Source organism: Cetorhinus maximus, chromosome 1 (assembly GCF_964194155.1).
Source record: "Cetorhinus maximus chromosome 1, sCetMax3.hap1.1, whole genome shotgun sequence".
NCBI lineage: Eukaryota > Metazoa > Chordata > Chondrichthyes > Lamniformes > Cetorhinidae > Cetorhinus > Cetorhinus maximus.
In genome coordinates this window covers 71417657-71444510 of record NC_135879.1, presented here as the reverse complement: position 1 = coordinate 71444510, position 26854 = coordinate 71417657, and the positions used below count along the sequence as shown (strand labels likewise).

The 26854-nt window shown below is 43.0% G+C and overlaps 1 protein-coding gene across 2 annotated transcripts in view; it reads right to left on the bottom strand.

Annotated features, from left to right (window-relative positions):
• tll1 (tolloid-like 1) overlaps positions 1-26854 on the bottom strand; it is a 441724-nt gene that overhangs the window by 243055 nt on the left and 171815 nt on the right. For both annotated transcript variants that reach the window (XM_078542318.1, XM_078542328.1), the window contains exons 4-5: positions 22712-22792; positions 20138-20290 (exon numbers count right to left, since the gene is read on the bottom strand). In XM_078542318.1, the coding sequence (XP_078398444.1) occupies positions 20138-20290; positions 22712-22792 (234 nt within the window). The remainder of the gene's footprint in view (positions 1-20137; positions 20291-22711; positions 22793-26854) is intronic.

The window sequence follows — 26854 nt, the reverse complement described above, 5'->3', positions numbered from 1 at the left end:
TAGATTAAAGTATACTGCCAGTACGGAAAACCCATAGCAACCTTAATAATTAATATGATAATTGCCAACATTAACAGCAAAGGATTCTGTACAATGTTCTCTATCCAAAGACAGCATTTCATAGCATTGCATAAAGAGATAACAACTGACTGTCATATTGCTGCCTGTCATCAAGGCTGACAGTCAAGAATGAACTCTTTGCATTGGGTGCCAACACGGAGGTAGAATCTCGGTGTAGGTTTTCAGAAACTTCACTCCCATTCTCACACGACGGCCATTAATTTTAATTTTTTGACTGTAAAACCAGGAACACTGCAAATCAAGAATGCTGGCCTCTGTGCCCCTCACAATGGGACCGATATTTAGCCTTTAGTGACCCATAAGCACAATCCAGGTTAACTATTTTGGAGTCACATGTTCTTATAACTAACATTTGTTAATAGTTTGCCAGCAGCATTCCCAAAGTTTGTGGCAAACTTGCAAGAGTACACTAAAGTGCTTCTGTCTGTTTTAAAAAAGCCAGTAAAAAAGTTTCATTATTCATTATTGTCGCTGGGCTAGTAATCCAGAGACCATGGGGAATGCACTGGGGACCTGGGTCGAATCCCACCATGGCAGATGGTGGAATTTGAATTCAATAAAAATCTGGGATTAAAAGTCTAATGATGACCATGAAACCATTGTTGATTGTTGTAAAAACCCATCTAGTTCACTAATGTTCTGAAAAGGAAGGAAATGTGTCGTCCTTACCTGGTCTGGCCTACACTTGACTCCAGACCCACAGCAACATAGTTGACTCTAATATGCCCTCTGAAATGGTCTAGCAAGCCACTTAGTTGTAACAAACCGCTACAAAGTCACAAAAAAGGAATGAAATTAGATGGACCACCCAGCATCGACCAAGGCACCGGAAATGACAACAGCAAACTCAGCCCTGTCGGCCCTGCAAAAGTCCCCCTTACTAACATCTGGGGGCTAGTGCCAAAATTGGGAGAGCTGTCTCACAGACTAGCCACACAACAGCCAGACATGATCATAATCACAGAATCATACCTTACAGATAATGTCCCAGACACCACCATCAACATCCCAGGCCCAGCAGAGGTGGCGGCACAGTGGTATACAGTCTGGAGGGAGCTGCCCTGGGAGTCCTCAACATCGACTCCAGATCCCATGAAATCTCAGGTCAAACATGGGCAAGGAAACCTCCTGCTGATTATCAAGTACCGCCCTCCCTCAGCTGATGAATCAGTGCTCCTCAATGTTGAATACCACTTGGAGGAAGAACTGAGGTTGGCAAGGGCGCAGAATGTAGTCTGGGTGGGGGACTTCAATGCCCATCACCAAGAGTGGCTCGGTAGCACCACTACTGACATAGCTGGCTGAGTCCTAAATGATATAGCTGCTAGACTGGGTCTGCGGCAGATGGTGAGGGAACCAACAAGAGGGAAAAACATACTTGACCTCATCCTTGCCAACCTGCCTGCCGCAGGTGCATCTGTCCATGACAGTATTGGTAGGAGTGACCACTGCGCAGTCATTGTGGAGATGAAGTCCCGCTTTCACATTGAGAATACCCTCCATCGTGTTGTGTGGCACTGCCACCATGCTAAATGGGATAGATTTCAAACAGATCTCGCAACTCAAGGCTGGGCATCTATGAAGCACTGTGGGCCATCAGCAGCATCAGAATTGTACTTGAATACAATTTGTATCCTCATGGCCTGGCATATCCCCCACTCTACCATTACCACCAAGACAGGGGATCAAACCTTGCTCAATGAAGAACGCAAGAGGGCATGCCAGCAGCAGCGCCAGGCACACCTGAAAATGAGGTGTCAACCTGGTGAAGCTATAACACAGGGCTACTTGCATGCCAAACAGCATAAGCAGCAAGTGACAGACAGAGCTAAGTGGTCCCACAACCAACAGATCAGATCTAAGCTCTGCAGTCCTGCCACATCCAGTCATGAATGGTGGTGGACAATTAAACAACTCACTGGAGGAGGAGGCTCCACAAATATCCGCAAACTCAATGATGGAGGAGCACAGCACATCAGTGCAAGAGTGAAGCATTTGCTACAGTCTTCAGCCATTAGTGCAGAGTGGATGATCCATCTCGGCCTCCTCTGTAGGTCCCCAGCATAACAGATGCCAGTCTTCAGCCAATTCGATTCACTCCACATGATATCAAGAAATGACTGAAAGCACTAGATACTGTAAAGGCTATGGGGCCTGACAATATTCTGGCAATAGTAGTGAAGACTTGTGCTCCAGAACTTGCCGGGCCCATAGCCAAGCTGTTCCAGTAGAGCTGCAACACTGGCATCTACCCAGCTATGTGGAAAATTGCCCAGGTATTTCCTATACACAAAAAGCAGGACAGATCCAACCTGGCCAATTACCGCCCCATCAGTCTACTCTCATCAGTAATGTAATGGAAGGGGTCATCAACAGTGCTATCAAGTGGCACTTGCTGAGCAATAACCTGCTCACTGACGCCCAGTGTAGGTTCTTTCAGGGCCACTCAGCTCCTGACTTCATTACAGCCTTGGTTCAAACATGGACAAAAGAGCTTAACTCCCAAGATGAGGGGATAGTTACTGCCTTTAACATCAAGGCAGCATTTGACAGAGTGTGGCATCAAGGAGCCCTAGCAAAACTGGAGTCATACCTGGCACAAAGAAAGGTTGTGATTGTTGAAGGTCAGTCTTCTCAGCTGCAGGACATCACCACAGGAGTTCCTCAAGGTGGTATCCTCGGCCCAACCATCTTCAGCTGTTTCATCAATGGCCTTCTTTCCATCATAAGGTCAGAAGTGGGGATGTTCGCTGATGATTGCACAATGTTCAGCACCATTCGCGACTCCTCAGATACTGAAGCAGGCCATGTCCAAATGGAGCAAGACCTGGACAATATCCAGGCTTGGGCTGACAAGTGGCAAGTAACATTCACCACACAAGTGTCAGGCAAAGATCATCTCCAACAAGAGAGAATTCAACCCCCGTCGCTTGATGTTCAATGGCATTACCATCCCCGAATCCTCCACTATCAACATCCTGGGGGTTACCATTGACCAGAAACTGAACTGGACTAGCCATATAAATACTGTGGCTACAAGAGCAGGTCAGTGGCTAGGAATCGTGTGACGAGTAACCCAACTCCTGACTCCCCAAAGCCTGTCCACCATCTACAAGGCAAAAATCAGGAGTGTGATGGAATACTCCCCACTTGCCTGGATGAGTGCAACTCTCACAACACTCAAGAAGCTTGACACCGTCCAGAACAAAGCAGCCCGCTTGACTGGCACCACATCCACAAACATTCATTCCCTCCACCACCGATACACAGTAGGAGCAGTGTGTACCATCTACAAGATGCACTGCAGGAATTCACCAAGGCTCCTTCGACAGCACCTTCCAAACCCACAACCACTACCATCTAGAAGGACAAGGGCAGCAGATAGAGCCACCACCAAGTAGCTCCCTTCCAAGTCACTCACCATCCTGGCTCTGTAATATATTGCTATTCATTTACTGTCGCTGGGTCAAAATCCTGGAACTTCCTTCCTAACAGCACTGTGTGTGTGCCAACACCACACGGACTGCAGCGGTTCAAGAAGGCAGATCACCACCACCTTCTCAAGGGCGACTAGGGATGGGCAATAAATGCTGGCCCAGCCAGCAAAGCCCACATCCCATGAATGGATAAAAAAAAAGCCATCCTCAGCAACTGAAAGAAATGCAAAGCACCAGTAATATAGCTGTTCTTAATGATTTTAAAACGACTACATATATGCAAGCTTACATGGAACATATTCTCTTATTGTGGATCCAGATGCTATAACAACTCAATGACAATGTGAATGGACAATTTCATTGAGACTGGCAGTCAGTGATGGAGAACCATCTCAGGAAGTGGCTCTGCAATATAACTGGAACATCAGTTTGTATCTAGACAGCAGTGGAAAATCCACAGTACTTTGGGCACATTCCCAAAGTAACCGTGGCAGAAGTGCACTGGAGGGGCCACAAACTTTGCTGGAAAGCAGGTGCACCAGGTTCTGACCTTCCATCAGGAATTACTTGTGCCATCCTAAGGGAAGGATCCTCTGCCCACCCCAAGCAAGGCCAGCCATATACATCAGAACCTGTGAATATGAGTAGGTCATTCAGCTCCTTAAGCCTATTTCACCATTCAGTAAGATCACAGTTGATTTGTACTTCAACTCCAGTACCCACTTTTGCTGCAGGTAGCTAGATAACATTAAATAACAAAAATCTTTCAATTTCAGTCTTGACCATTTCAATTAACCTAATATCCACAGACTTTTTGGGGGATTGTGTTCCAGTTTTCCTCTACCCTTTATGTGAATAAATGGTTCCTAATTTCACTCCTAATTTGAGACTTTAATTCTAATGCTAAGATTTGTTGTTCTGGTTTATCCCACCAGATGGGCAGGATTTCAATCCTGGGGTCAGAACGTGGACATTGCATTGACTTCTGGGTCCTGACCCCATGGAGATATGGAAATGGAGATTCGCCACAATTTTGTTTTGTAAAGTGCTTAATTGGCCAGGAGTCACATTCACTGACTAATTAACGGTAGCGAACATGGAAAGGGGGTGGGACCAAGCCAGAAGAGGATCCAACATTGCCAAGGTTGCCACTTATCCAAAAAATGGAAGCACAGTCTGAGCAGAGGGCAGTGAGCTCCCCCGCCCAGTGCTACAAATAGGCAGTAGGTCCATAAACTTACCCAAAGGGAAAAGACAGATTAACATCTCAGATGCAGATCTAGTCAGTTCTACCAGTAACAAAGGCTTCCATTTACATCAAACCTTTGATGTAGAAAAACCTCCTAAACAGAGGTGCGAGGAAAATTAAACACTAAACCAAAGAACAAGAGATGAGGAAGGGTGGTATAAGGAATGTTTCTTTTTGTTTCTGTTGGAGTGTTATAATTAACATATCTTTTTATTTTCTTGGACTGTGGCTTTAAAAGCTACCATGGCTGCAGTTGAAAGACATGTTCACTGGAGCAGGATGAGAACTACAATATTGCTATCCTGGAACACAGGGTGCCATAAGAGAACAGGATGGTGCCGGAAATGGATTCTGGAATAAGGGGAACTGCCTGATGGCAGCAATTTAATTGGCTCCTGACCAGTTGACCAAGGTTTTGTACGGTAACAGTGCAGGCAGAACAGCTCCTAGCCTGCAAAGAGGGAAGACGTGAAACCTCCCTCCCCTGTGTTTGTAAGATTCCAGTAATTCTGCCATAATAGCTAGCTGGCTATCCCTCACATCTCTGTAACCTGCTTTCTCTGAATATCCCTGTCAAGAGGAAAAGTGGAAAAATCACCAGTACATGCATTGAAAGGCAAGTTTTTCAACCAGTGAACCGCAGACTGAAAGTGTTGGAAGACCACCACCAACAACAAAATGTGAGGAATTTGGAAGACATCAATCAAAATCAACCTATCTAATCCTGTACTCTGGATTAGTGCTATTGAACTGTTTTGTCTCACCCTTAAAATCCATGTTGTGTGTGTGTGTTTGTGTATAGGAGTTTAAGAAGGGGTAGAGTTTAAGTTATAGAGTTATGAGTTAGCAGTTCATATTTCTTTCTGTTGCCGCTAGTTAAAGACAATTTGTTTAATAAACAATTATTTACTTGCTAAGTTTACAAACCTCATGCTCGTATTCTGTTAAGATAAATTAAAGTTAGGTAGAATTGGGGCAATTTGGTGGTCTAATCAAACTTTTAACATTTGTCAAGGCTCTGGGAGCAGTGGGGCTTGATATTATAGTGCACTATCCCCGGTGAGTCGTGACAGTGGCCATAAAAAAGGGCCTGCACTTTAGTCAGCCTGTCTTTTCTTGTTGTAGACACTAATTGAATTACCAACATGTTACCAGATCTTTCTGTATTTTTTAGATACATTTTGGTCTGCATTAAATCCTATCTCTCCAGTGTACCTTGGCAATTTGCTGTTTCATGTTTCTCTCTTCAGTGTTTCTCGTGTCCAATGCTGATCACTCCCCACCATGTCTCCACCTCCTCCTCCATGTTGTAGTTCTGATGACCCATCAAAACAAACCCAGGGACCCATGAAACCCTAGGTTTACTCTTGAAAAGAAACTGAACTGGACTAGCCATATAAATACTGTGGCTACAAGAGCAAGTGACAGGCTGGGAATCCTGTGGGGAATAACTCACCTCCTGACTCCCCAAAGCCTGTCCACCATCTATAAAGGCACAAGTCAGGAGTGTGATGGAATACTCACCCCTTGTCTGGGTGAGTGCAGCTCCAACAACACAAGAAGCTCGACACTGTCCAGGACAAAGAAGCCCGCTTGACTGGCACCCCATCCACCACCTTCAACATTCACTCCCTCCGTCACTGATGCACATTGGCAGCAGTGTGTACCATTATAATATGCACTGTAGCAATTCACCAAGGCTCCTTCAACAATACCTTCCAAACCCACAATCTCTACCACCTAGAAGGACAAGGGCAGCAGATGCATGGAACACTACCACCTGGAAGTTCCCCTCCAAGTCACACACCATTCTGAGTTGGAACTATATTGCCATTTCTTCACTGTTGCTGGGTCAAAATCCTGGAGCTCCCTTCCTAACAGCACTAAGTGTACCTATATCACATGGACTGGTTCAAAGCGGCACATCACCACCCTCTTCTCAAAAGCAGTTAGGGGTAGGCAATAAATGCTGGCTGAGCCAGCGATGCTCACAACTGTGAATGCATAAATGAAAAAAAGAAGAAAATTCAAACCTCTCCACTAAATGAACTGACAACAAGCTTTTTAATGGCCTTAAGTAGCCAGTTAAGAAGTTTAGGCAGTTTGCCTCTCCCATCGACACATTCTGAAATCCAAACATGCTGGTCTCATTTTAGAAAATTGGCACACACATCTGCGAGAGACAGGATTAAGTGACCGCCCAGCCTGAACTCACCCTCTCCAACAGCCAAAATCCATATTTGTGTCTACCATATGAAAATGTAGGAGTGATAGGGATAGAGGCAGGGCCAGGGTGGCCTAACACTTGGAGGTCCTGTTACCCAGCCTCTCAGAAACTGGATGAACTGGGTGGATCATCAACAGCTGTAAGCCATGTGAAATTAGGTGTACGGGCGAATTGTAGTCACAGTTCCACCTTAAGGGTCCAGGCCACAATTGTGAAGGTAAATTAAAAAATAAATACAGCCCCTTCAAAAAAAGGGATGTGATGTCAGTGACAGTTAATAGGTGACTCAACTGAAGGAGCATCACACCCAAGTTCAATCATTTCCTCATGCACATCCTTACATATGGATTCCATCAGGGATCAGTAGTTAGTGATTGGGTGTGGGAGCCCTGGCTGATTTTCTCTTCCCTATTTTCTAGCTGCACTGAAGCCAACAGTGGCCCTGACTGAGATCAGACAGCTCAACACAGACTGAGTATTGAGCACGAATCTGTTCCAAATATACAGTTCAGTCATTCACTAATTAAACTTGCAAGCTATCATGAGAAAAGTTCATTCTCTGATAATGGCTGAAGAATAGGAATCATGTTATGTGTTCAATCAACTTTTGGAGGATGAAGATTCCAAAATGTTAACTTGTGTCAAGCAGGATATACAGAGCAGCAGTGGCCAAAAAAAATGGCATACGTCCCATTTGGGCCGGCCTTCTGACTGCTGCAATCAGCAAAGATGCCTTCCACTAGGCAGCCAGAGTGCCCAATGCTTTCAGGAACGGGATCTTTTTAACATGTAAATCAGGATCCTATGAGACCATGTAAGACCTATCAGGATCCTATAAGGCCATTCACAATTTTGGTGGACGATCTATTCATGCTCTGTCCAGTTTTACTGGAAGAGAAGAGGCACCAGGAAGGTGAGTGTAAAATTATCTTTCAGGGCATGAACAGCAGGAGTGCTGCTCTTGGCTCCACAATATTGTGTAAGACTAGAGTTGGCAATCTGCTGCCGGATGCCTGTTTGCCATCTTCAGCAGCTAATGATATGGTGATGAGGCCTTGCGCTGAAAATTAGTCAAACCTTCCACTGGCAAAATTGGGCTGGTCAGCCACCCAGTAGTTAAAATCATTGAAACTTAATTATTCATTTGCTGAACATCTCTCCCACAGTTTCATTAATAATCACATTTCAGCGCTGAGCATTATGAGGTGGTTATGTGAATGTTTTACTTTTTTTTTAACCGACAGAGATACCTTTACCAAATGGTATACAAGTAGATTTTCCACTGCAACAAGTCATTCCTGCCCATAATGTTTATATTGAACTGAAATAGTTAGCAAGACACGCTGAGAGGCCAGCATCAGTGTTAGGAAATAGTTTTCGTCATAGCCCATTAACATCCATTCCATCATTGAACCACACAGTCTCCAGGGAGTCTGGATAATAACTATTCATTGCTATCATCTGAAGTTACAATGCAGTGTTTATAATTTCTATAAGCACACAACGATGAAATCAAACTGATCCTCCTTCGCAAAATAATTCAAGCTCAAAAGATGTAATAAAAAAGTTATTGACTGCAATTCTGCTTTTATCACTGCTAAAATTTAATCTCTCAGGTTACAGAAGAGATAATGGTCCCAATTCTATTTAGCACTGAGTCTAAAAATGAGCTGAACATTTTGTACCTGCCTGGCTCAACTTGTAGAAAAATGTAATTTAACACAAGCTATAGAAAGCAGTGAGGGAAGTCACTTATACACAAGGGGCATGTATGATTCTGTGCTAGCCTGTCCATCATATTAGTGGGAATTTTCTAGAGAAGAATGGGCAGCGTGTGTGTCAAATAAATAGTGGAGCTCGTTCCTCATTACCCAGATCCACACAGGCAACTTTTTTTTCTGGGAAGAATTGTAAAAGACTTTACTTTCATTAATTCAGGCATTCAAACCTATACATGCTGAAGGCAAATTTGAAACAAAACATTGTGGTAATAGTCTCCTGGCTGCTTTAATACCCCGATTCTTTTTTTATATCCATTTATGTGGTGTGGTCATCACTGGCTAGGCCAGAATTTATTGCCCAAACCCTAATTGCCCTTGAGAAGGTGGTGGTGAACTGCCTTCTTGAACCGCTACAGTCCATGTGGTGTGGGTACACCCACAGTGTTGTTAGGGAGAGAGCTTCAGGATTTTGTCCCAGTGAGAGTGAAGAAACAGCAATATATTTCCAAGCCAGCAAGGTGTGTGACTTGGAGGGAACTTGCAGCTGGTGGTGTTCCGGTGAATCTGTTGCTCTTGTTCTTCTAGATGGTAGTAGTCTAAGGAGTCTTGGTGAGTTTCTGCAGTGCACCAACACTGTGCGTTGGTGGTGGAGGAAGTGAATGTTTCTGGGTGGGGTGCCAATCAAACAGGCTTTGTCCTGGATGGTGTTGATGTTCTTAAGTGTTGTGGGAGCTGCACTCATCCAGGCAAGTGGAGAGTATTCCATCACACTCCTGACCTGTGCCTTGTAGATGGCAGACAGGCTTTGGGGAGTCAGGTGGTGAGTTACCTGCCGCAGGATTCCTAGCATCTGGCCTGCTCTTGTAGCCATAGTGTTTATATGGCTAGTCTAGTTCAGTTTCTGGCCAATGCTAGCCCCCAGGATGTTAATTGTGAGGGATTCAGCGATGGTAATGCCATTGAGTGTCAATGGTTAGATAGTTAGATTCTCTCTTGTTGAAGATGGTCATTGTCTGGCACTCGTATGGCATGAATGATACTTGCCACTTGTCAGCCCAAGCCTGCACATTGTCCAGGTCTTGCTGCATTTGGACATGCATTATAATACTACAAAATTATATTATACTGCAATTATACTATAAAATCATGGACACGAGATCATTCTCAGTTTATTTGCTGCCAATTCTGCACCATTTACATTATGGAGAACTTATCATAACAATAGATAACTGCATGTGTGAAGTTCATGTATGTGCATTTGGTCCAAACATGATTTTCACTGTCTAGCTAGCATCCTTGCAGTCAGCGAATGTTTGTACAGGTCAGCCATGTCAAAACAGCATTGCTGGCCTGTAAGGATGGGTTGAGGAGGCCGCACCCAAAATAGCAGACACAACCTACATGATAGTTGGGATTAAGGTTCACTATAAAGCACTCTTTGAAAGAGATTCTTTGTGCCTCTTGCAATGCTCAATTTACATATATGATTAGCATCCTTCCATCTGAGAGAGATGATGGGAATGCAGTTACAGAACTTTGGTGAGGTCAGCGGAGATCATCACTGCACTTCCTTTGATGGGTGAATAAGCCGATCCTGGAAAGGCAGAGGCTGCCACAAGTGCCACACAGAAAGTTGTCCCTTGCCAGTGGTGCAAGATGATCCCGTTTGTAGGGAGGGCATCTCCTTTGGAGCTTCTGAAACCACATGCGATGGTGGTGAACTCTGGCCCACAGCTCGTGTCGCCATTTCCTTTAGTCATCAGCTAGAGTTTCTCACTTGTCATGAAAGATGTTGAGGGCTTTGATGTCTCTGTTGACAGCATCCTTGAATAGGAGCTTTGGGCGCCCTGCTGGTCTCTTTGAACAGGCTATCTCCCTGTATAGCATATCATTGCAGATGTGGCATTTTCCATCCTGTGCACATGCCCAAGGCAACGAAGCCTTATTTGTTTGATTAGCGCTAACAAGTGTGCCCTAGGAAGGACATTGTCTTTCTATGTGATGCCAAGGGTGTGTTGTAGACACTGGAGATGGAAACTATTGAGCCTTTGTCCTTGGGAGATGTAGGTTGTCTAGATTTTGCTGCCATATAGCAATGTACTGAGGATACAGGCCTCATAAATAAGCATCTCACTTTTGTAGGTCAGTTTGTTGTTTCTCCATGCCTGTTTTTTTGGTCGTTCAAAGTTGGTGGCTGTCTTTCCGATGTGTGTACTGAGCTCTTCATCAAGAGACAAGTTACCTGTCACCGTAGATCCAAGGTAGCAAAATTTGCTGGCTGCTTCCAATGGTATGTCGTTACATCTGATCACAGGCAGAGACACAACATTATGTCCCATAATTACAGTTTTCTTGACACTAATGATGAGGAAGGATATGATACAGGCATGGGATAGATGATCCATGAGTCTTTGGAGTTGGTCTTCTGTCTGGACAATAAACTTCAATCACATTTCTTCCCCAAAAGATAAAAATGTAATAATTTTTCCCTTCTGAATGTGCAATACTGCCTCCAGATATCTAATGCACGCAGTCAGTGAATCTTCCAAAGAAAGTTTTGCTGTTGTGAAGACTCAGATAAGCACTGGATAACAGGGACTTCAACTTCTTCTACAGAAAGCTGTAAACACACTATGTACTTAATTATAATTTATATCATTGTTGCCCATTATTGATAAATAAGAAAAAGCACATCATCTCTCTCTCTCTCTGTATACAAATTCTTCTGGGTTTTACCTTGTACATACACGTCCCTCTTCCCATGGGTGGGAGAATCCACAACTCCATCTTTTCACAACATAGTTACTCATGATTGTCACAACTGTTATAAGAAAAGTTCCCTTTGAGATGTTTTGGACTTTACATGAACAATTCTACAGATACATGTTTTCAGCATGGAATCTTGAGAGTTAAGCTTATTGCTTGCTACTGGTAGCATGTGTTTGTAAAATCATAGCTCCCCAGAGGTCATTGATAGCTTAGAAGCTCTAATGTCTCCCTGACAAATCCTGAGCTAGCACATCCAGCACTGCTAGTGGCAAGGGTTGCATTCGCCTTCATGCAAAGCCCACAAAGAAACAGGCAGGGCAGGTAAAACCCCAGTGGGACCTACTTCAGTTGGAATGGATAAGGCATGTTTCCACTTGGAAGTCACAAAGCCAGACAATCTAGAGCTTTCTCCTGGAAGTTTATATACCCAGAAACACCCTCATACCTGCACTGTTACCCTAACACACATATGATTGCCCGATCTTTGAACACTGTCACAAACCAACAAAGGCTTTCTTCTTTCAAATGAGATGTTAAACCAAAGCCATGTCTTCCTCCTCAGATGGTTATAATTCAAAGAATAGCAGGCATCCAGCAAAATATTTATCCCTCAATCAACACTACTAAAAACAGATTATCTGTTGACTATCTCATTGCTGTGCACTAACTGCCTGCTCTATTTCCTACATTTCAACAGTAACAAACTTCAAAATTACTTCATTAGCTGTAAAGTGTTTTGGAATGACATGAAAGGTGCTATATAAATGCAAGTTGTTTCTTTATGTTTGACATTGTCCTGTACACCCCAAATATATCCCTTTGAAATTTGTCTCTACGCTATCTTGATTCCCAACATGTGCTTAACTGTACAAACTGGTTAATGTACCAATGTGCCCTTCTATAAATACCATGAAACAAAAATATCCAGTAATTTCAGAATATGAATAAGTTTCTCAGAATGAAAAAAATAAAACCATAGTTTAACTTAGACAAATGCGGGAGTTTAAACATGAATGACCTGCTTTGATATTGATTTACACATTAGACGATGCAAAATGAGAATAAATCCTGACAATCCACACTGTTTGCATTCTTCACAACACAATCAACAAGTAAGGCATGGTGGCTAGAATGTTTGCTAATGTTACATTATGATCCTTGGCCAGACCGCAGGACATGGGCGAAGATCCGGCTAGGGACCAATAACATTTTGTTTAAAGTAGATAAAGTTCGAGAGTCAAGGCGCTTACTAAGTGAATAAAGCCACAAGATGCCAAGAGTTTTGAACAAAGAAAAATAAACTGTACTATACAAGTTCAGAAAGATTTTTTAAAATTACAATATCTATCGTATACTCTAACATTCAGGGTAAGTATGTGGTATATTTGAATTAGCAGGTGGACTGTGTTTGGGTACACCACGCTACACAATAGATGACATAAGTGACCAAAAGAGATTCCATGGATTTCCCAACAACCCACCCATACGTTTGTCACATTGTGAGCCATCCAATCTCACTGAAACTTTGTCTTTCTCATGAGGATTTCCAATCTCCACATCTGAAGATCTCGTCTTGGGATTCTCCTCAAAAGTCATCTCCACTCATACATCTTCAGTAATGACCCACCTCACAGGGTTTTAATCTTGCCTTCCAAGATTCTTTTCCCCTGGATCTCCAAGTGCACTCAAGCTTCACTTTCCATGCACAATTTTAGATCTTCAGCCGTGCCAAGCAAAGCAGCAGGTTAGCGTGTAGGGGGGTGGATTCAACTTCATGGAAAATTATGAAAAAACTGAAAAGAAAGGAGAGCCCAGGAGAGGCTATTAAAGTCTCCAGAATACAAAATAGGACAGAGTGTTTGGAAAGGGCTAGGAATTTAACTTCAAGCACATCAGATAAAAGGACAACAATGAGAAAGGGGATGGGAAATACAGGACTGAAGGTGTTGTATCTGAATGCACGCAGTATACAAAATAAGGTAAATGAGCTTGTGGCGCAGATTGAAATTGGCAGGTATGATGTGGTGGGCATCACGGAGACATGGCTGCAAGGGGATCAGGACTGGGAGCTAAATATCCAAGGATATACATCCTATCGAAAAGATAGGCAGGTTGGCAGAGGGGGTGGGGTTGCTTTGTTAGTAAGAAATGAAATTAAATCGATAGCAAGAAACGACGTAGGGTCAGATGATGTAGAATCTGTGTGGGTAGAGTTGAGGAACCGCAAAGGTGAAAAAACCATAATGGGAGTTATGTACAAGCCTCCGAACAGTAGTGAGGATGTGGGGCACAAGATACACCAGGAGATAAAAAAGGCGTGTAAGAAAGGCAAGGTTACAGTGACCATGGGGGATTTCAATATGCAGGTAGACTGGGAAAATAAGGTTGGTAGTGGATCCCAAGAAAAGGAATTTGTGGAATGTCTACGTGATGGCTTTTTGGAGCAGCTTGTGGTGGAGCCCACTAGGGAACAGGCAATTCTAGATTTAGTGATGTGAAATGAGGCAGATTTGATAAGGGAGCTTAAGGTGAAGGAACCTTAGGAGGAAGTGACCTTAATATGATAGAATTTACCCTGCAATTTGAGAGGAAAAAGCTGGAATCAGATGTAACGGTATTACAGTTGAATAAAGGCAACTACAGAGGCATGAGGAAGAAGCTGGCCAGAATTGACTAGGAGATGAGCCTAGCAGGAAAGACAGGAATGGCAGGAGTTTCTGGGAGTAATTTGGGAGACACAGCAAAAGAAGAAGAAGCATACTAAAGGGAGGACGAGGCAACCATGGCTGACAAGGGAAGTCAGGGACAGCATAAAAGCTAAAGAGAAAGCATACAATGCGGTGAAGAGCAGTGGGAAACCAGGGGATTGGGAAGCCTACAAACATCAACAGAGGACAACTAAAAAAGAAATAAAGAGGGAGAAGATTAAATATGAAGGTAAACTAGCCAGTAATATAAAAGAAGATTGCAAGAGTTTTTCCAGAAATATAAAGGGTAAGAGAGAGGCAAAAGTGGACATTGGGCCACTGGAAAATGACGCTGGAGAAGTAGTAGTGGGGAGCAAAGAAATGGCAGAGGAACTGAATAGGTACTTTGCGTCAGTCTTCACGGTGGAAGACACGAGTAACATCCCCTGAGTTCAAGAGAGTTGGGGGGCAGAGGTGAGTATGGTGGCCATTACCAAGGAGAAGGTGCTAGGAAAACTGAAAGGTCTGTAGGTGGATAAATCACCTGGGCCAGATGGATTACACCCCAGGGTTCTGAAGGAGATAGCTGAAGAGATAGTGGTGATCTTTCAGGAATCACTGGAGTCAAGGAGGGTCCGAGAGGACTGGAAAATCACTAATGTAACCCCCATGTTTAAGAAGGGAGTGAGGCAAAAGACGGGAAATTACAGGCCGATTAGCCTGACCTCGGTTGTTGGTAAGATTTTAGAGTCCATTATTAAGGATGAGATTTCAGAATACTTGGAAGTGCATGGTAAAATAGGGCAAAGTCAGCATGGTTTCATCAAGGGGAGGTCATGCCTGACAAATCTGTTAGAATTCTTTGAGGAGGTAACAACTAGTTTAGACAAAGGAGAGCCAATGGATGTTATCTACTTGGACTTCCAGAAGACCTTTGACAAGGTGCCGCACAGGAGGCTGCTCAGTAAGATAAGAGCCCATGGTGTTAGAGGCAAGGTACTAGCATGGATAGAAGATTGGCTGTCTGGCAGGAGGCAGAGAGTAGGGATAAGGGGGTCCTTCTCAGGGTGGCGGCCAGTGACTAATGGAGTTACGCAGGGGTCAGTGTTGGGACCACAACTTTTCACTTTATACATTAATGATCTAGATGAAGGAACTGAGGGAATTTTGGCTAAGTTTTCAGGTGATACAAAGATAGGTGGAGGGACAGGTAGTATTGAGGAGGTGGGGGGGCTGCAGAAGGATTTGGACAGGTTAGGAGAATGGGCAAAGAAGTGGCAGATGGAATACAATGTGGGGAAGTGTGAGATCATGCACTTTGGTAGGAAGAATAGAGGCATAGACTATTTTCTAAATGGGGAGAGAATTCAGAAATCTGAAGTGCAAAGGGACTTGGAAGTCCTAGTCCAGGATTCTCTTAATGTTAACTTGCAGGTTGAGTGGATAGTTAGGAAGGCAAATGCAATGTTGGCATTTATTTTGAGAGGACTAGAATATAAAAGCAGGGATGTGCTGCTGAGGCTTTATAAGGCTCTGGTCAGACCACATTTAGAATATTGTGAGCAATTTTGGGCCCCGTATCTCAGGAAGGATGTGCTGGCCCTGGAGAGGGTCCAGAGGAGGTTCACAAGAACGATCCCAGGAATGAAAGGCTTAACATTTGAGGAACGTTTGAGGACTCTGGGTCTATACTCGATGGAGTTTAGAAGGTTGAGGGGAGATCTGATTGAAACTTACAGAATACTGAAAGGCCTGGATAGAGTGGACGTGGGAAAGATGTTTCCATAGTAGGAGAGACTAGGACCCGAGGGCACAGCCTCAGAGTAAAGGGAAGACCTTTTAGAACAGAGATGAGGAGAACCTTCTTTAGCCAGAGGATGGTGAATCTATGGAACTCAGTGCCACAGAAGGCTGTGGAGGCCAGGTCATTGAGTGTATTTAAGACCGAGATAGATAGGTTCTTGAATGGTAAGGGGATCAAAGGTTACGGGGAGAAGGCGGGAGAATGGGGCTGAGAAGCTTATCAGCCATGATTGAATGGCAGAGCCAACTCGATGGGCTGAATGGCCTAATTTCTGCTCCTATGTCTTATGGTCTAAGCAGGACACCACTGCTCCAATGGCCTGCAGCATGGAGTCAGCAACCTTCGGCTGCCTTCTTGGATCTTCAGAGCTCCTCTTATGCCCACTTCACTTAAAGTTTTCTCCCTGCAGCTCTTTCTTGAATTTGGAGCCTATTATTCTGCTCCCTTCCTTAACTTCATTTAAGGGAGCTATTTCTATCCCCTGGCTTTTATCCCTTGCCTGGGACTGTCTTTTGGGACCTCTCGCTGTCCCCCTCCTGTTCCTGCACGCTGGGACACCTACAAGATGATGACATTCCGTCTCAGGTCATCTGGCCTGCTTTTTCGCAGCGTTCTGTTTCTTTTCTTCTGCGCTGGCACGGAGGGCCAGTCCCTGGCCTAAAGAACATAAAAAAAAGCCCAACTGAGACGTGCAGCCATTTCCTGGCCAGCACATGCACGAGAGGCCCGAGATTCGTTGGGAGCCGGAATTCCCGACCTACCAACTAAAGGTAAGTATTTGAGTTTCTTAATGCTAATTGCAGTAGCAGAGAAAACTCCCAAACTCTACTTGACCCTCAGGAACAGCAGCCACAAATGGGCAGCCCGCCTCCAACCCACCCACTTCCCATTTTAATGGAAGCTGGTCGGAGTGGCGGGCAACTAATCTGCCCTCAGGAGGTGGGTTGGTCATTAAAATGTATTTGAGGGCTTGCGTGATGCTTCATTTTGAGCAAAATTTTATTTTAATATCTTGCAGCCAGCAGCTGAAGGAAGAGGAGGAATGCTGGTCCCATCTTGTAAGTATCATTACAGCATTGCTTGTGGGTCAGGTGGGGCAGGAGTTCTTTTCCCAGCCCACCAAGCTTTCCTGTTTATCCAAGCAGGCTCTGTGATCATTTGACACCCTCACCACCTCCCCCCGCCACCACCACCACCAACTGACCAACATCGCCCACCCCGATGTCCATCTCCCTCCAAACCTTGCTGTCTGGGTCCATTCCAAGTGCCAGGATGTCCAACTCCTTCAACCCTCAGTGTTCAACTCCACCCAATCCCTGTGACATCTGACCCTCTCATCCCTCCCTAAACTCCACAAAAATGTCTGGCTTCTCACTCCCCAGCCACTTGAACACCCTTGTGATGTCAGATTCCTCCCGTCCTACTGATGTTCAACAAGCAACTGCCCTAACCGCAGTCAAAATTTGTCCTCCACTTCAATGTCATAAATAACTCCAATTCACTGCCCAGCTGCTTGCCAGTTTGACAAGCTGGTTGGCTGTCGGGCAGGAGCCCTGTTGCAAAGATTAAAATCATCGCCTGCCGTTAAATTCAGCAGCATGATGAGAAATCCTTACTTCCAGGTTTCCAATCTGTCAATCCATCGTTAACTGCTCCCTTCCAGCCTCAAAGTTATTATTGGGGCCAAGGTGTCAGTATCAAACCTGAAATCAATAAGTCAGAGTCAGTTGCTGTGGATCTGGAGAGTGGTTCATACTATGGTCAACATAGGTGTGCAAATAGTTAAGGCTGATCAAGGAGGAGGGGGAGGCATTGATGTTCAGGACAAAATGAAGAAATAGAATACAAAAGCATCAAATAAAGAAGACACTGAAGGATAAGCTTAATTATTTATATATTGACATAGTCAGCATTAGCATAGATTCTTGGAATTAGACCAAAGCAAATCTAGTGAAAATATTGATACTATTATAATTACATAAACATAGGTGTGAGCCAAAGAAAAGTAAAAACTAGAAGCGGGATCTGTAAAGCTGTATTTTTGTAACAATTTACATAACAGCTATGAAGTGTGGGCATAATGATAATAACTGGAATGAAATGTCAAAGGTAACATTTGGCCAACCAGCAGACCAACAGTTAGAGTTATTTAGGTGAAAGGAAAGTGGAATTCTAGGCATACTACTTTCATCATATTAAACTCCAGTCAGGAAATTCTGACACAAGTTTAATACATAGGGGGCTGAATCTTTGGCTCAGTGAGTGGGGGTGGGGCCCGCTCACCGAAGTGTGAAGTGACGCAGGGTGACGTCGGGCATGCATCCCGACATCACCGCGTGACATTTAGATTTTCAGTTCAACGGGCGCGCAGCCGAGTCGGCGGCGGGCCCACCGAACTGTCATCAAACGCCTGTTAAGGCCATTAATTAACTAATTAACCCCATTGAGAAAGCTGTCCGTCCAGCCTTAAGGTTGGCGGGTGGGCGAAGAGCCAAGGTGGCCTTTGCATTTTTCATGGAACCTCACCCACGGGTGGGATGAGATTTCATGTATGTTTTTGAAATCTTGAAAAAAATTTTATTAAAATTAATACACGTGTCCCAGCTCATGTGACAGTTTCATATGAGGGGACATGGTCTAAAGACTTTTTTCTCCTTTATTAAACTTTAAACTAATCTCCCTGAGGCACCTCTGTGCCTCAGGGAGATTTGCGAGCGAAAGAGCACACTCCCGACTCAGGGAGCCTCCCACCGGCCTGCACAGGGAGTGCACAGCGCATCCGGGCGCGCGTTACACTGGGTGGGCTTTAATTGGCCCACCCGCATAAAATGGCAGCGCAAACCCAATCGGGGGCGCTGATTATTTTATTAATCATTTTATTAATTATTATTAATTAGCGACAGTTATCCTGTTTAATTAAGACAGGCAGCAAATTATGAGCTGTCCACTCCACTAGCAGCATTAATAATAGCAAGATCAAGGCCTGTGCCACAATGTGATTGAAATCAATCAGCTATTCAGCTGTGACAGGGCTCACTTTAAAGTCTCATTCTATTCTGGTTTGTGTCCACACGTGTATTTTCCAGTAGGAGATCACTAGGTAGCACTAAGTGCAGGAGTTGGTTGTTGTTTCTCTTCCTAGCCCAGTAGCTCATCCATGTTGCTATTCTTTACATGGAGATCCTGTCATTTTACCATGAAAGGCATGCCCAGTCATGTCCTCATCCAACCTTTAAACATGTACATTATCTAGCAAGGATCACATTGAACATGATTGGAGAAAATGCAATAGTTGATTTTTTTTCTCTCCCTCATCCTAATGATGCTGTAGCCAACTTTTCCATTCTCATCTATGCCCTGACAAAGAATAACTATTCAGTACTGACAGTGGGATTGTACTTGGATCTTTCCTGCTCCATATACCTCAGTGCCATACAATGCAGTGCAACACCCCTTGGGTCATTGACCAACCTCCTGCTTCTTTTCAAATTCACCCTCTTTACCCTTTGCATTTTGTTTAATTGGAACAAACAGGAAATAACCTTCTTCCAGGCCCCCAACAATCTCAATCCAGTTGGTCGAAGCACAAAGTGTAGCCCACAATGACAACTGTCTGATTTCTCTCTCACTATTTTGAGAGAAACCATCTGGTCTCCTTATGGAAAGACTGAAACCACAGCGTGTGAAGGGCAATGACTCACCTAGGTCCTATTGCTCTAAGGCACCACAATACTGCAGAAATAAAGGCTTTGCTTGTATCTGGCTTATGAACTAACATTTTTGTTGGTGAAGTACGATTAACTCTATCTAACCTTTGCCTTCATGGTACAATTACATCAATTTAATAAAAATTTAAAATGTAATTAAAATTGTACAGTTCCAGTGTAAAACAACAGATAATACACAAATTGTAGTTTGGATTCAATTGAGTTTCTTCTTTCTCAATATAGGCAGTAGGTAGAGCATCCCATAATAGTAAGAGATACCACCCTCAACACAAAGTTAAAAGTAGCACTTACCTAATATTGATGATGTTAATCATCAAAAAAAAGTAAGGTGATTAGTAGCAGTTAAGGTAACATTGGGAGGAAGATGTATAAAGTCACAAAGATATTTAGAAGTCTTTTTTAGTCAATTTAAAGTAAGCAAGAGCAACACTCACCAGTAAAATTGCCTCCAATGACATATGGGATGACGCCCCCTGGCCATATTCTCTCAGCTCGTGATGTTGCAGCTCTGGGAACTCTATTCTTCTCAATCCGACTTAAGGCTTCTGAGTTGTTGTTTTGTTTGTCAGTTGCATTTTGATCACTATCTGGAAACATTTATTTTTAACATCAAAAACAATCTACTCATGAACATTTTGAGTATGACTATATCATTGATTCACATTAATCATCTTTTTCAGATGGAATATCTTCAAGTTCACAATATAATAACTATAATTTGTTTAAATTATTTTTCCAAAGAAATGCTCACTCTAGCAGATTTTTGTATTTCACTTTGTATCTGAAGACTTGTTAAATAGTTATCCCTCCTCTCCTGACAATGGTGACACACCAGCCTAAGTATCATGCTTCAAAATAACTTCATGGGTTGCGGGACACTTTGGGAGGTCCTGAGGATATGAAAGATGCTATATAAATGCAGGGCTTCTTTCATACTGGGGTATGGTTTCATTTGTACCTCACCTAAGTAGTCATTCTTCACGTGTGCGCTGATACAGTGATTATCAAACATACCATTGCCAAGCACTTCCCTACAGAGTCCTTCTTTACTTGTTGTCACGAAACTACCATATTTTTCATAATATTATTGTGGGTTATTGTAAAGCAGGTTTATGTTTGTGTGTGTTTGATTGATTTTGTCTGTGTGGCTGATTTAATTGAATTAGAATTGGATGGACTGTAAGGTTGAAATTATCAAAAAAGTCAGGTATAAAAAGTGCATTTGAGATGCTAATGAGTGAGCAAGGGTAAAGTCAGTATTGGAGAGGTGTTTGGTTTTCAAAGAAACATGATAAAGTTTTACAACTGACCGGATAAATAGGGAAAGGTTATGATGTTTATTTTTCCCAAAAGGAAAAGGCCATATTGACCACATGAAAGGTTTTTATAGTATGAGAAAAGTAAATTCCAAAGACATATGGATGCAATGAGATTTACAGATTAAAGAGGAAGAAATATATTTAAAGAAGGGCGAAAGGTTTTATCAGGGATGGCCGTGTAAGATCTAAAAGATACACTGTGTGAAACAGACTTGGGGAAACAGCCTCTAGCCACTTTGCAGAAGTCTGCTGTTCCAGTATCCAAAGTTGTATTAAAAAGCCTTTGGAATTCCACTGTCGACTGGGTGCTGTGGTAACCTTGCTGGATTGCCTATCTAAATTTAAAATCTATTCTGGACTGTTGCCTTAAAGGGGGTGTGTAATTGGAAGTCAGGTTAATTCAGAATTTTGGGATTTGTTATAACATTAAGAAATGGTATAACTATAATCTTGTGCATGTGTTTTAATCCTTTCTTGTTAATAAATGTTTTAATTTAATTTTTAAAATCTCTAAAGGTGTTAGTGGACTCATTACTTCTGAATTCAATGCACAAACCTTCTCATAATAACTACAAATTGCAAAACCATTGTGATACTGTGACCAAATTTCCCTTGTGGGTTTGGTCAGCCTGGCAAATACCACTGCTGTATCATAACATTGTCCACATAGTGGTGTTGTGATACAGGTTGCTGAGGGAGTCTGAGTTGCACTTTTATATGCATTTTGTACTCTGAAGTTATGGTTGGTGATGGTAGAGGCTCCAAATTCCTTTCTATCACATGGTTCACCAGGAATCTCTGCCGCTCTTATTGCTTGCCTTTGGTGTGTGTTGAAAGGATTTGCAGGTTGATACTCAACCTGTTTGGCCACATTATGAGTGCACTTTCCTTGGCCATCAAGCTCTGGGTGAGACTTGAACACAGAGCTTCCGGCTCAGAGGTAGGGACGCTACCCATTGCGCCACAAGATGTCCTCACCAGTCCAAATACATACATACAATTAAATATACTCACAAACACACACACACACCTGTACATCTAAACATACATACATGCTTTTAGCTGGGGTCTCAAATCAGTGAACAATGAATGCTGTTTGCATTATTCATAACAGTTGCACCTGGCTCAAAATTTATAAGCTTAATCCTACAAGTGGGATTTTTAAATAACAGACAGAATCTTCTGGACAGAGGTGAAACAGGAATGTTCCTTTACTTTTGCTGTAATTTCTCCCCCAACAGAAATGACTTGTGCTGAAGTACAGGTTGATGGCCAGCAGCTGCCCTCTGCCACTGCACCCAAATGGCTGGTCTTGACATGAGCTCAGACAGAATTGGCAGAGATTTCAACTAGGAGGATCATTATAGCCAAGTCTATTACTATTGCTGCTGAAACTCATTCATGTCTATTTTACAAAGACTGAGACTGGTATCTTCCTGATTTATACAGCTCAGCATTACTGTATTTGCCCACTGTGACAGAGGATTTCTGTACAAAGCATATTTCAAATTAATAAATGACTCATAATTCTGCACATCTCTGGAAATCCTCTTTCCATTGCTCAGTTTTTAAAATATGCACAATATATAAAATGTAGTTTGCACTATTTCAAGGTTGCAAAAGGATCAATATTTAAAAGGGTGAAAACATTTATTACTGATAACAAAAATACGTTATTTTGAAGAATACCTGCTCCCAATCTTAGTATCCGATCTATAAGTTGATAAATTGTTCCTTTCTTTTTAGAAACTCTGTGTTCTCCAGACCCACCTTTAAAAATACAAGCAGAAAATAACACTTACAAAGATATACAATGGTGCACACTGACTCAAGAGTGGTGACTTCCATCAAACTAACCACTTAGTTTTTTTTAATATGATTAGAATGAATAGTGAAGTGAAATGGTCACTTTGTGTTAGTGTGACACAGCTGATAACATTCTTGCTTCTGGTTCAACAATACAGTTTGAAGCCTGCATTAGGCTGAATCTCCAGCACAGCGTAGTACTGAGGGAGTGCTACACATACCATCCCTTGGACGAGATTTTAAAGAGATCCTGCCTGCCTGCTAAATGGATGTTAAGATCCCACGGCTCTATTTCAAGAATAACAGGGCAATCTGCTGTCCTAGAAAACATTCCTCCTTTGGTCAATACCACCTAAAATAAATCAACTGATTATTCTTCTCATTACATTTTGTGAATCATTACTGGCACAGAATGGCTGCCATGTTTGTACAAATGTCAGTTATTTCAAAACTGCTTCATTGAGTAAAGTGTGTGAAATCTTTCAATATGAAAATGAAAGTATTATTTTATCTTTTTTTAAACCACAGTTGAGATTGTACAGTCTCACGAGTACAGAAAGATCTAAATAAACTAAAGGAAATTCAATAGGTTACTGTCAGGCTACTATACTAGAATCCAGTAAAAATATACATTTAGGTGAGCAATGTATATGCATGATATATTTGTGGTCACTGCTGCCTGAAGAAAATAGACGCTATTTGTATAAATATGAAAATTACAAAAAAAGACTTGCATTTATATGACACCTTGTCACATCTCTCAAACATCTGTTCAAGTGCTACACATACAATAAATTCATTGAAGTGCTATTGCTGTTGTTAAGGAGACAAATATGGCATCTAGTTGTAGACAGTAAAATCCCACAATCAGCAATCAGATGAATCTGTGATGATGTTAGTATCAGGATGAATTTTGAGCAGGACACCAAAGAACCCCTTGCAATCTTTAACATATCCTTGAAGAGCCAAAACAGGCAAATAGGGCTTTAGGTTTTGTATGTTAACCAATGGCTTAAAATTGTGAATGCTATGAATCAGACATGCTGAATGCAGTGTTTTAGTTTTGAATTTGCTCCTGTATTGATTAAAACTTTGTGCTGGGATTGGAAATAATCTCTCATTCAAAAGTTCAATGGGGTAAATTTTTGCCTTCACCAAATAGGTCTTAACATGGCAGCATAGATCCCCTGCCTGCTACAGAACACACACATTTGCCAATCCATTCACTTCCTCTCCTCAAGATTACTGCACATTCATTGAAGAGGAAAAATTACCCTATTTCTAACAAAGCATAATTGGCTAGGTTATACACTCAAGTGCAGGAGTAGGGCTTGAACCTAAGGAATAATATGGCTTCAAAATTAGAAATGTGCTTTCAACTATATGATCTTTGTTCACTGCCAACAGAACACATTTTATTTTCTTTCCTTTTTCCACCTTTTATGTCAATTTTTTCCCTCCCTCTCCCAAATGCATGATTCCTTGTTTAGGTTCAGTTGCACGAAACAAAAACTAGTTCTGTCTGATACTAACCCAAGTTCTTCAACTATGACAGTAAGTTCCTGATAGACAAGGGTGAGGAGTTTCAGTCAGGGAATCTGAAAGTCCAGTTTTCCTCGTATGCTGTAGAGTTTTAAATCCTGACCATGCGTCTCATTTTTCTCATAGGATTCCCTCTCAGAAATCAGCCGGATTAATCCAGTTAGCTCCCTGGTGGGTGAAGAGCACTACGGAGCAAATTGCAGCCTAAGAGCAGGTAAGAAACCTGCTGCTGTGTTAATGGGAGTATGGGGAGTGGGATGTGGGGGTATCTGATTCTGGGGAGGAGTGCCCAATGGCAAGGAAGAAGATAGTTTGGTGCACTGCAAGGAAGCAGTCGCACTCCTGGCCGTAAGTAGTGCTGTGAGGGCACTTAGCTTTTCCTTTAATCTGTCCTGACCTCCCGTGAGCTGACAGGCTTCCTGAGGCTCGGGAAACCCAGCTTCCCAGGATTAAACCTGTGAGAGAGGTTAAATGTGAGACTCCCAGCCTCATTATAACATTTAAATGGCCAACCTGCCTTCAACAACCGCCACTTCTATTTATATAGCATTGTTACCATAGTAAAACATCCCAAGATGCTTCACAGGAGCATTATCAAACAAAATCTGACACTGAGTCACATTAGGAGATATGAGGACAAATGACTAAAAGTTTGGTTAAAGAGATAGGTTTCTAGGAGCATCTTATAGAAAGACAGACAGGAAGAAAAATGGAAAAGTTTTGGGAGGGAATTCCAGAGCTTAGGGCCTTAGCAGCTGAACGCACAGCTACTGATGGCAGAACAGATAAAATCGAGGTCGCTCAGTTGTCAGTGTTGTAGGAGTGTGGATATCTTGGAGGTTAGTAAAGCTGGAGGAGTTTACAGAGGTAGGCAGGGATGAGGCCATGGAAGGATTTGAAAACAAGGATGAGAAATTTTAAATAAATGTGTTGTTTAACCACAGAGTGATGGGTGAACAGGACTTCTCTGTCACTAAGATTGGGACTATTTGATCAGTTGCTTCTGTTGCTTCCCTCCCTTCCCCTATCATACTGGGACAAAATTCTTCTAAGCTTCCCCATAGCGTAGAACTGAACTCATGACTCTGTAGTTCCCCTCCTATCTCCCCTCATGCCCTCTCTGAGCCATCTCCTGCTCCCTTAACCCTATTCTGCTGATAACCCAATTTTCTTTCCTGGCTCTCATGTTAACTAATATTGTTAACTGTTCTCGCTCTTCAGGTGTTGTCCCCATATCCTTTAAATGTGCCCTTATCACCTTTATCCTAAAAGAAAAGCAACCTGTGATCAATGTTCCCTCTAACCTGTGAGGGTGCTCGGTGACACAGCAATCGGGAATTTGTAGTAAAGGGGACAAACAGAACACACAGAAGAAATGTTCCATTTAAGATTTGCATATTCGTGACCACATAACAATCTTAAATCAACCACTCAATGCAAGAAGCAAGCCACAAAGAGAACAGAAATTAGAGGGCACATTGCCCTTGATCCCACAGTCCTTGCAAACTACTGCCCCATCTCCAACTTCCCTTCCCTCTCCAAAGCCCTTGCATGTGCTGATTCCACACAAATTCATGTCCACCTTTCCTGGAACACTATGGACTGAATTTAATGCCTTCCTCTGAAGTGAGTTTAGTGGTGGGGGTCATTTAATTGGGTGGAAGATTAGGGGTTGGGGAACCTGCCATCCTCCCACCTCTGCCCCGATTAAGTCTGGGGCAGGAAGGCATTCCCACCCTACCACCAATTCCTTAAAAGGGCAATTAATGCCCACTTAAGGGTCTCATCCCGCTGTTAGTGGTATTCACCCAGCAGCAGGCAAAGGGCTTTCCATGTAGGAAGCCCGAAAATCAAACCCTGCTTGCGGGTGTCTAGGAGTTCCCTCATTCAAAAGCACACAGTGGGAGCCAACGCCAGGAAGGGCAGGGGGGGGGGGGATGTGAGAACCACTCACCTGCCCTTACTGCTGCCTCCCCTCCCACCCACCCAACCCCCACCATGTGACTCTCCTCCCATCATCACTCACCTGTAACCTGGGTCCCTCCGAGATCTTCGGCCTCAAATGGGTCCATTACTGGCAGTGGCCACCATCTCACAGATGGCACTGTTAAGTAATGTACACCTGCCGGCCACCAGCTCTCAGGAGGCAAGAAATACCACCCCACCCCCCATCCCCGGTGGCCGCGGTGTTCTTGATCCTGGGGAGTATCCTGATTGGCACTAAATTCGGTGGGCTTACCTGCAAGTAGGTAACACAGGGCATTCGCCGACTCTCCAGGCAGTGGGGTGAGACCTTCATCACTTACATTAAATTCCAACTTGTGTTCAAATCACTCTAATCAGCCTTCCACCCTGCTACAGTACTGAAATAGCTCTTAACAAAGTCTCAAATTACATCTTATGTGACTGTAACAAAAGTAAACTATTCCTCCTCATCCCTCTTGGCTTTTTGCAGCCTTTGACACAGTTAACACATCACTCTCA